Source organism: Phasianus colchicus, chromosome 4 (assembly GCF_987193195.1).
Source record: "Phasianus colchicus chromosome 4, bPhaCol1.hap1.1, whole genome shotgun sequence".
NCBI lineage: Eukaryota > Metazoa > Chordata > Aves > Galliformes > Phasianidae > Phasianus > Phasianus colchicus.
Window position 1 is genome coordinate 6,965,002 of NC_143439.1, and position 11,937 is coordinate 6,976,938.

At 39.0% G+C, this 11,937-nt stretch overlaps 1 protein-coding gene across 4 annotated transcripts in view; it reads right to left on the bottom strand.

The window, feature by feature from the left end:
• Window positions 1-11,937, bottom strand: part of ARFIP1 (ARF interacting protein 1) — a 38,469-nt gene extending 26,532 nt beyond the window's left edge. For 3 of the 4 annotated variants that reach the window (XM_031612168.2, XM_031612166.2, XM_031612165.2), the window contains exons 1-3: window positions 11,802-11,925; window positions 7,837-7,916; window positions 5,066-5,167 (exon numbers count right to left, since the gene is read on the bottom strand). In XM_031612168.2, the coding sequence (XP_031468028.1) occupies window positions 5,066-5,167; window positions 7,837-7,914 (180 nt within the window). In that variant the 5' untranslated portion in view covers window positions 7,915-7,916; window positions 11,802-11,925. Of the gene's footprint in view, window positions 1-5,065; window positions 5,168-7,836; window positions 7,917-11,801 lie in introns of all 4 variants that reach the window. The other variant, XM_031612167.2, reaches the window with a different exon arrangement.

Here is an 11,937-nt window from a genome sequence, read left to right on the forward strand (position 1 = left end):
ATAAGCACAAAGACAGACAAAAAGGCTACTCAAACATCTGCTTCTGATGAAGCAATTTATCATTTCAAGGATAATTTAGAAACACCTTAGAGTAAGGAAAAGATTACCTGGGTAGACCTCACTTTAAAGAGAAGCTATGACAGTGCTTATGGATATTTTGGAAAAGTAAGAAGAAAGCAATGTAAATAGCTCTCTTTTTCCCATCAACATTTGCTGTTACAACATAGGAAGTGAAGTCAGATTCTCCTTCAACAGTAAGGTAAACATGTTTTGGCTAATTATCGTTCTTCCAGCTAGTAGGAAGATTTTGATGATCATAAAAACTGCTTTCAGATTTGTTATTTCGCACATTCTTCTTAGTAATGTCACTAGAACTCAAGATACACTGATAATTTCAAAAATCCAAGTCTGTAATGTATTATTGTCACCACAGAAAGAGATGACTTAATTCTTATACAATTGAGAACGATGAATGAAGCACTGCATTTGTTTATGCAATTATCATCCAGTATTTCAATTGCAACCCACAATTAGAAGTATAAAAACTATAACTTATAATATTCCCATGAATTCAAGAGGTTGAATTACTATGCCATTCTCAGCCCTTTAGGATAGTAACAGCTCAAAACAGTGGAAGTATGGTCTAGTTGAGTCAGTGCAAACCTACATATCACTGTTGGCTTATTACTAACAACACTTTCAAAACTCATAGTTTTAGGTGCCTTTATTACTTTCAGTTAAGCAATTTTAAAAAAGACCAACACATTACTTGTTAATTTGAAGAGCCCATTCAAAGTTGGGCAACTGGAACTGGAAACAATCACACGCTCATACATTTTTCAAATGATCAATGATGTTTTTAATAAGACATTAAATTTACCTTTGGGAAGGATTTGTAATGCATCATATTGTAAACTTCAGTTTAAAGTTTTAAAGATTATTTTAATGTAATCTTCAGTGAGTAGACATAACATCCATCTAATAAGATACATGGCTCTGAACTTTCACTTACAGCCCTAATGGATGTGCTAGTGGGGCTCCTTATCCCATATTTTCCTCTACCCTCTGCCTCACTCTATCTTCCAAGAGTCCTCTAGATCTTCATATCAATAGAAATTACAGCTCTCCTGCTATTTATTTTTATGCTTAATGCCTTATTCTACTTTAAAGAAGCAGAAAACATGGGCTGGTATTTCTTCTTTTCTCAATACATACATTTTTCTCGAAACAGAAGGTTTTTCCTGCCACAATCCTTTAGGCTTATGTAATGCCATATCACAACCTGCTTTTATATTTGTTTCACTTGTATGGGCATCATTCACATTCATAATTACTGTTCTTTAAGACTGATGAAGCAGACCGCTTGGCAACAAACAGGCAGACTGAACTTGTTTCATTTCAAAAGCAGTTTTCTATAACTGACATGCTGATCTGAGTTCTAAAGCCAGTGTGAATTAAAATATAAGTGCACAAATTGAGTTCTAGACACACCAGTCAGTACAGCAAAACCTAACAAATAGAACTCAGATGTTTTAGGTAGAACATGAGAGAGGAGGCTGGGGGAGCGTTTAATGAAAAAAGACAAAATGAGTTGACCTTACCTATCTGCATAACCTGGAAACCTAATAAAATGACAGAACAAGACACTGAGTATTTGCACTCAGGTTCACCAAATCTCAAAGTTTATTTTTTGCGCTTGAATTATAACAGATTGAAGACTAACAATTAAGTTGTTTTTCTTCCCAAAGTTAATTACAAGTATTATATACATATTTAACAATGTTTTATCCCCATAGAAGTGGGAAAAGAGACGGAAGAAGAGATATTGAAATGAGAATTTCAGAGATGCAGACTTCAGAACTCAGTACAGATCTCATACAACAGTTTAAGCATAAGTAGCAGCTTAAGGCTGCTTGAATACCTTTACAGGCAGACCAAATTAATAAGGCTTTTTAAATTATTCCTATGCAGCTCCCACATCACATGGCATGTGATTCAATAAGGAATAATATACTTTCTTACTTCTTATCCCTTCAGCAACATTAAAGCCACTACTATTCTAATTGCAATTAAAATTCCATGGGAAGAAAACTTTGTTCTACAAGACAGGGATAAGTGACTTAAACCCGTAAAAAATATAAATCACTTTTTTTTTTGTTTGTTTGTTTTCCTGTACAAAGTAGCAGGAAAAACATGCTTAATTAGTAATCACTGAAGTTCTCTGTTATTAACATAGACTAAAAAGCATCCAAACATCAGCAAACACTTCTAAACATCACATCTTTAAAGCTTAACTAAGTTTCAACAGAGCTTGGAGAGCTGAAAAGCACCGGATCAAGCCTTCCTGTAATGAAACATTAGGCATTTTATCCACTGATGACTTAAGTTACAGGCTTTATTAGTTAGAAAAAAAATTCCATTTACCATGGAGGCAGGACAAAACTTGTCAGAATTCCTTAGGCATCTCTTACTATTACAAAGTAGACAGCGTATGCAGCAGCATATTTCTAAATGAGATTTTACAGTTAAGCAAACACTCAAGTTACCTTGTAAATATTCTTTTGATGCTTTTTCTTAAACATACGGAAACTACAACTTACTGAAGATGCATCAAGTAGTGCTTTAATATATATCCATAAGAATGGAACAAATATGCTTCTTCCTGCAATGTCATTACGACAATCTGATCTGTGTGATATTCTGCACAACTAGTCACGTTTTTCTTCCAAAGAACAAGGAACTCTCCTTGCCACTTCGAAATAAATTTATTTGTATTACGTTGTCTTAAAATGAAGTATATGTCATGCTTCAGTACGTACAAATACCACAATGAGTCAAAAAAGTCATGCCCGAGTGGCTTATGGATGAGGTCTGATGATACTGCTAAAAAGGTTGTGTAAATCTTTATAACCACAGAATCTTGAAAAGCACACTGTACATCTTTACTCAATCTACCAAAAAAACATACAAACAAATAGAAATAACAAGCAAATAGAAATACAGGATAAATTCTGTTTTTTTTTTTTTTTTTAATTTATACCTGAATTATACAGTGTACAGCTGTAAATCTCACTGACCATAACAATAACAAAAAACTAAAATAGCCTTATTCCCCAACTACAAAGAAATTTTGATTGAAAAGTGCACTGGAATTTGAGCGGACAAAATCCCTCTGTGCTCACACACTTACTGAGCACTGTGGTAAGAGCACAACTTTGTGATAACGGCATGTTGCCCCATTCTTAAGTGACCCCTAAAAAACAAGTGCTTGGCCTGTCCTTTCCACAGCTTAGTAGGAACACGACCCCTGAAAACTCGACACAGAAGTACTGTGGTGCAGAACACTGCCTTAGGCTAAAACAAAAAAATGACTGAAAATATTGGCAACAAAAAAAAGAAAGTATAGCATTAACCATTAAAAATAATAAACACAAAGATGAATGGAAGCTTAATATTAGAATTTGAGACTAAGAGATCAGTAAACAGATAGATACTAATTTCAAGGAGATTGTTTGTTTTGTTTATATGCAGCCCCACTTATCACATATTCTGAGTTTAGGTCATGCAGGTGTTAACTTGCACAAGACAGTTCAAAAAAATTCATCTTCACTGATTCCAATATGAAAAAATGTGTAAATACAAAAATGTATGAAAAGCTACATCAGAAAACACAATCAAATTTGCACAGCGTAATTTTTCTTTGACTCAACCAAATACTTGATCCATTTTTGAGTTCAGTGGAAGTTTCAGAACAGATTTAACTCCAAGCCACAAAAATGCATAGCATACCTGCAAGAATCTACCTCAACTTTACCACGTGGCTATAGACAAAAACTTCTCTAACATCTCAATTTTCCACAGAAAATGGTAATTATATCTGGAATAAACAAGTGCTGTGACCAAGTCAACAAGATAACAATCTCCATGTACCATTAACTGCTAAAAAATTATTGAACACACTAATCCTAAGAAGCAATTACTAGGTAAAGTAGCTTTGAGACAGCAATCAAGTGTATCAGCAACAAAGTTGTCAGGCTTAAAAATAGTACATCTGCTTTCCTATTCCCAAGTGAACCTATACCTTCTAACAATTCAAGATGCATTTCAGTCGTCCCACCCAGAACGTAGGCATACTCTAACCACAATTTAGTTTTAACTTCGTTTAACTACACATGATCAGGAAGTATCTCCAGTTGCACATAACTTCTTAAATTTAAGGAATTATTTTTCCTGCCCTCTAATCCGTAGTCCAACAAAAAGTATAAGCTGTGCTCGGTATTTCTCTTAGAAATAATTCTGTATTGCATGTCAGCAAGGAACTGTTTAGAGCTTAGAGATTTCCTCAAAATAGATAGCAAATACGAACATGAGTTAATTATCCAGATCTCCAACTGAAAAACAAAATAAATGCAAAGAGGACCAACACCAAATTCCTTAAGTTGTAGCACAGCACCCTCTGCTGGGCAGCGAAACAAAAAAAGAAGCAGCTGTAAAAAGCAATAAGGATAAGAAAAACACAGATCATACATACAGATGAAGTCATTCCACATGCTATAAATATGACAGAGTGTAATACTTATAATCTAATAACAGCAATACAGTAGTAATTTTACAGGTTAAGTATAGAAAAATTACTTCCCCCCATCTACAGCTTCACATCAGAAAGTGACCATCTTTACCTACAGGTGTTACTTCCTAACTTAACCTCTCTTAGAAGTAGCTTGCCTTAGACAATATGAAACTTGCTTATAAAAATTATTTTAGGACTTCACAGGACTTCAGTATTTTAGAAGTGTTTGCTTTCCTGTTTTGGTAAAATTGTCAAGATTAAAAAATCAATATCCTAAGGACTTAGGAGTCAGTAACATACAAGTGCATACTCCTGACTTTGCAGGTGATCTGTATGCACCCATGGCAGAATTTCTTTACTATTCTTGCCAACAAGATTAACATTTAACAAACTAAAATTGAGAAAACTATGTCAAGTGAAGTACATTACGCATTGCATTCTAACTTCAGCATTTCTGATAACAGTACCTTGTTAGACACTAAGGAAAGCTCTTACCCTATTAAAGCTGTGCTCATGAGAATCTTCCAGCTGTCCATTGCTCGTCACAGGAATTTCAGCTGCTGAATTTTTGGGAGACTCCTGAGCCATTGCACCTCCCTATTGTACCAGAAGAAACAGGTTAGTTTTGGTTCTGGAATACACTGAGTATTCTATATTAGAATATTTATGTGTAGATCTTGTGACAGCTGACTTATTTCCCTTTTGGTAGTATTCTGATATACCAGGTCTGCATACATTCATTTCATCACAAACTCAAATCACATTAGTATGCTAGCACATCTCAGAAATAACACAAAGCTTCAAGATCTAAGAAATAGGAAACACCAGGATGTAATGGGAGAGGAGAGGGGTAGACAAATGAGACATGGGGCCACGCACAAACCTAATTTATCCATACACACACTTGACTCTTGGGGTAGTTAATGCTGCTCCAACTACAACAAAGGCAGGCTTTGATAAATGAAGTTGTACTGGCTAATGATAAACAAAGTAGTATTAGGTAGGAAAAAAAAAAACAATAAATTTACTTGTTTATAAGAAAAATAAATGTGATGATTCCAAGCCTTAAAGTTGTTGAACTTGCTTTCCCTTTTCTCATAATTTAGCGCCACCTTCTGACCAAACCGATAGCATACAATTTCAAATAGGCCAACAGCAGTACATCTACAGCGAAACGCAGAAACCAGAACTTGAAAGCTCCAATGCAATTCCAGAGCCCAAGTTAGTAACAAGATGCTGCTGTTTTATGAAGAGTAGAAGCAGCAGTGTAACACTGCATTCAAATAATGACCCAGGTTAAGATCTGGAAAATTCTCTTGGAAGAAACAGATACCATTTATTTATAAGAGTAACACCATCAAAGCACAAGACGCTAGTCTTGGCCCTAAACAAACTACCTGTAATTTTGAAGCACATCCTGATGCAATCTCTAAAACCACACTTATGAAAAGGGATGTTTGTATGAAAAGCTTTTATGACTTTATACTTGTAGACAACATCGCTACAGATACAAACATTTGAGTGTCTATAACTTCACTAAAACTATGGGATGTGACTTTACCAGCTCCAGTTATGTTATATAGTTACGACAATTATACATCAAGTTCACTGCCCACCCTCATCAGAACGAATCTCACATTGGTGAGAATACTACTACAACGTGACGACCTCTACCAGCCACTTGAACACATTCAAAACAATGGACACTGATCACTGTTCAACGTGATACAGAAGAGATGAACCATGTCCTGAAAGAGTGAAGAATAGAGAACATAGTATGTGGAAAACTCCTGAACAGTCACCAACAGCAAGGGAAACGATTCATTTCACGCTTCACCCAACTGTGATTCTACTAACTCTAACATGAGTATGCACAAAAACCTGGCACGTGCTATAACGACTGGTCCGGCTCTGACCACCCAAAACATATAAATCAGTAGATCACCAGCAGCAGTACTTTATGCTGAGACTAATTATAACATAGAGGCAAGAGGTGATCGCACCACCACTTCATGAAAGCTAAGACCAATTGACTACAGTTGCGGGGTGGAATGTGATTAATAATTCCCTCAGTGATTTATACGGAGGTTCTGAGGACTCCCTTTTTGTGCCTATTACCCCTAATTCTTCACTCACATCAGCCTTCCTTATTCCCCTACTTCTTCCCCAGATAAGTACACGTGCGGTTTGCTCAGCAAACAAGACTGCAGAAACAACACAGGTTAAAAGAAGGTGACCTATGCTCAAAAAGGGGGTGTGGAATTTTTCCACTGCCATCAATTCTCCAAAACCGATGCAATTTTAGAGCAGAAGTTACGCAGTTCCAGTGCTTGTAGCTACAAAACAGAGGAGGCAATAACAGAATAAGAAAGTACAGAGAATCTGAAGAATTGCTTTCTGCCACAGCCCCAGGTGAACAGCTACAAAACACATGCCCTATGTATAGGTTATTGCCAAAACCAGAGATCATTTCCCTTATGAACGCAGCTTCCTGCAATCTCAGTCACAGTAAGCTTACTGATCGGTGAGATGACTAAACCATTAACTCAAAATAATATTTCTGTTAAAATAGTGAGTATGATTACTGAACAAAGCATCCCTTCAGCAAGTGTAGCCCACAGCTCATTTAAGCTGTAAATAATACAGCTGCATCCTCAGAAATTTAATGGTATGCAGGGAAAGTCTGAAGTAAATCTAGAGAAGTTCCTACATTTGTATTGATGAATAAGGGAATGAAATAACTAATATTTTCTATTGTCACTCTACAGCAGCCAAGGAAACATCTACTCTATTTCTGTGAAACAGCTTCCCAAGTTGTCTATAGACAAGTGGGAATTTCAACAATTTGCTCACAATGGAGATGCAAACTGAAGTTGATCCCAAGAAAAAGAAAGCCAAAGCAGTCCAGATCTACCACTCCACCAGCAAACACAATGCCTCGTTATAGCAATGTTGCACAAGAACTGCTACCTTGAAGTACTAATCCTTTCTTTCTGGTGTACTTACACATTTTGGACTCTATGCTACCTAAATCTATTCAGCTTGTGAAGCAAACCCTGCAGCACAGTGACAAACTACTGCTTGAAGTAATCCCTTCTTGTCAGTTAACTGGACTTCCTCCAATGTCTCCAAATCAAACCCTCCCATTCAAGATTACTCACAAACTTATCCCCACAATAACTTTCCTGAATCAACCTCTCCAGGAGCCCAAAACCATTTTGCTGGGATGGGCTGATATGACACTAATACAGCTACTGCTCAGTCACCTCAGAGTCAGACTGGATCTCTTCTCCAGCTGGATGAATTTCATCAAGTGCTGTGGATTCATTCCTGTGTTCTGACATACCTGAAAATAAAATAGGGTTGGCATGCATTAATTGATGTGAAAGGAGCTGCACGTTGAATCTTCAAGAAATTGAAGCAAACTTGCAGAAGAAATTTCTTTTGCAAGCTCTACTGGAGCAAAAAGTAACCTCCCTCTTAGAAGTGGACTGGGTCTTTATCTCACTGAAGTTCAACTAAGACAATGACTACAGTCTAGCCAGCATAAGCTCTCACTACCAAACACATTTTGCCTGCACAGAACACTGAGCTTGCAACCTAAAACCCAGCAAGTAAACAAAGTTATTCAGCTGATATTTACTTTCATCTGCAACAACACATCTATTGCATCCTGCCATTACAAAGCACAAAGTTTTTCTAGATTTTGCTAAGACATGAAGCATATCTATACTATGTGAGTTTATGTTGCTCCTAAGTCACTGGAACCTAGGCATAACAGACTGAACAGCTTACTAATTGGGAAGAAACATCTTTCAATTTTAAAAAATCTTTTTTCAAAAAAAATTTTTTAAAAGAAACACCTCACCTACAGAGAGAAAGAAATTCAGTAACACTCAACACATACACCAGAAACCAATTCAGTGAGTAGCATGATTATGAAAGGTATCTAAGTTTCTTACTTATTTTAGGTATGTGACCCACATTTGATTTCACATGGGCAGTAAGGACAGGTGATACCACAACTCCCTCAATGCTTTGCAAGGAGGAGACAACCTGTCATTAAAAATTAAACAGACTGTCAGTACTCACTGTAATCACATATGACTGAAGTTTAGTGAGCTTTGCACCACTCTGTACAGATTTAGTCATGCACCAGATAAAAAAAATCTGAGAATGATCACTATTCATATCCTATTTCAGTTTTCCAAGGTATAAAACATACTAATTATAATAAACAGTTTGCAAGGTAAGCATCCTCCTGTGTGACAGGGGAACTAAAATAAGGACAGAGAGGCTGAGAAACTGAACCACCTAGCTCCTATTACACTGGATAACCTCCCAGTTGGCTTTGTGAAAACAAGGTTAAATAAGAGAACTCCTCTAGAAAGGCTGCAATTCACTCAGGGCTACCACTGAATGAGGCTGGATTTCCCTCCTACCTACTAATACAAGTTTCCTTTCAAATCAATGAGGAAAAAAAAAAATTGCTAGTATGAAAAGCCATACAGCAGAGCTGGCTAATTAAGATTATTAAACGCGATATGCAGCAAGAAAAGTCTTGATAATTAAAAGAACTCTCAATGTAACCTAGGGGCACAAACCTCACAAATCCATGCAGAGATACTGCATAAAAGCAAAAAGATGTTTAAACTTTTTAAATTTTATTTGTTGTGCTACACTCCTTCTCCCCCCAGTTTATGTAGCATTGCTTTCCTGAAAGCAGTCAGAACGCTCCCAACATAGCAAGTCATCTTTTACCATGGTACTCATAGTAGCTTAAAAAGCATCTGCTATTTCACAGCTAAGACAGAAAGAAGAGTTCAGATAATTGAGCCATGAAACGTGCCAGATCTGCCCTCAGCAGATAGAAGATAGAAAGCACCAATCTGGTCACTTTTCCTTTTCTCTGACCTACAGTTAATACATATTCAAATCTTTTTTTCTTTTTTTTTGTCCATATATGACCAACTTGTTACCAAAACAACCGGAACATTTGAGTATGCACAGAACCCTTCTGACTCCATCAGAGCATTGCATGATTCTGTCAGTTTATCACTTTTTTGTGTAAGGTTTCATTCACAGCCAAGTGTTGCTGCAAACACCACTGAGCCGCTCACCTCCACCCTTCCACCCTGTAATAACAGGAGGCAAACAGTGAGAACAGCTTGCAAACGCTCACAGAATGCAGAGCTGTGGGGAAAAAGATAGCTCAAAGCCATAATACTCGCACCACCCACCAGAGCCCAAGACTGCACAAATGAAACTCAGGTTTAAATTTTAAACACTTACTTCAAAAATTACATGAAATGAAAAAACTTGTTTTACAAGAAGCAAAAAACCTAGTTCCAAGTAAGTCAGCGAGCCTGCCCAAAGCAAACAGAAATTTACATCACCTCTCTCCTGCTGACGGAAGTTGTCCCCATAACTACAGAGAGCACTGAAAGATGGGCATTGTTTGCCTTTGAAAGAGAAGACTGGGTGGCAGTAGCAAGCCCAAGACACAGGCACAACACGTACACTAAACACACGCTTTGGAATTCCAGCAACCACACTGAGCACCCCAGAATGACACAAAACCAGACATTTTAACATATCATTTCTTCAGCTGGGAAAAGTTAACACGGTGAGAGCTTAAAAACAATACCCTAAGCATCCTCCAGAACATGTAGCCAATTATAATTAGCAGTAATATGGGCACACTTATGGATTAAGTGCAAGTATGAACAAAGCACGTTATCAGCAATAAACCAAATTTGAAAAAGGACATTATTCTTAATGCAGTTTGCATTACTTAATTAGTAACTCCCACGGTCTCAGAAATGAGCACCACAGGATTCTCAACAGTTACATTTGCTTTCCTAAGCTGGATGCACTGGCTTCTTCACTTACATTTATTTATTAATAAATGAATTGCCAGTAAGATGAAAGCAAGATGTCTTCTGTCCCAATAAAGCTTATTGCACTTACTGTCTTATTAGTGGTTCTGCATGTGGTGAAATAAAAGTTTCTGTAACACTACAGAAAATGCAAGGACAGATAGAAAATAAGGAATTCAAGCATATTCCCTTAGTTTTGATTTATAACTAAGAATATCACCACTAATTCTTAGTTTTGTTTCTTTTGAAGAATTAAGAACGCAGTAAACACTTTCTGCTGCAACCGTAATATAGTTTCCTCTTTACACACTTTACACTCAGTTCCACTTCCACTCCTCCTACAAGAGCTAGTTGATATCTGAGAGTTACAGAACACTGTGGAGATGCAGGCAGAGCACTGCAAGTGGCTTACACACTCCTGCTCTAGGTCAGACCATGCTCCACTCCAGATCGGCTAAGGCATGGGTTCCTATAATGGTCTGAACTTCTACCAAAACAGACAGAATCCTCTGATGAACATAACGTCTTAACATCCCATTCTTCCCATCTAATATTCCTCTGTATTAATCAACGCCTCACATTCTAGCTGTGTATGCACACACATATAAAGAGACAACTGCTCAGTTTGAAGTTGCTCTGACCAAACATCACAGTTCCCAGAATAGCAGAAGAACATTTATGTTATCTCTTTATACAAAGATAAAGCTGATGACAGATTCTTGTCAGCAGTACAACCAAGCACAGAAAGAACACGTCAGACACTGACACTGCACCGAGGTCAGAGAAGGCAAGAAGAAAGGCTGTGAGCTGGTCTGAGGTAAAAACAGAACCTCAGAGAGACATAACCCAAGCAACACCAGAACTACACAACCCCCGGTTCAATACCCAGATAACACCACGCTCTTTCCACGTTTGGCCAGCGACTTGAGAACAGGCAGCCAGCTGCAGAGGACACACGGGCACACTTATAGCCCCAACTGCCTGGGCGCAGAACATGTCCGAGGGGCACGACATGGATGCAGCACCCAGCAGTCTTTCCCTCTACCAGAGAACGGGCTCCCAGCTCCCTCCTGAACTCCACCTCCTCCTGGGCACGGCCCCGCACGGTGCCCGGCCAGCACTGTGGAGGGAGGCAGGCACCCTGCCCGCCCGCCGCCAGCTCCGGGCCCGCACCACACACCCGGGCCCTTCGGAGTGACCAGGAAGAGGCCTCGGGCCCGGCCGCCCTACCGCAGGGACTGCAGTACGATGCGTAGGCCGGCGGGCGCGGCCCGACCCTGCCCTGCCCCAAACCGGGACCCAACGCCAGCTCCGGCCCGGCCCGGCCCGGCCCGGCCCGGCCCGGCCCTCACCTTCCGGCGGCGCCGCTGCCACCCCGGGGGCGTCACGGGGCGGAGGAGGCCGCGCTGGGCCGGGCGGCGCAGCCCCCGCTGCGGCTGTATCCCTCCTCCTCCGGGACCAGCAGCAACCGGAAGTGCCTGGCCGGAA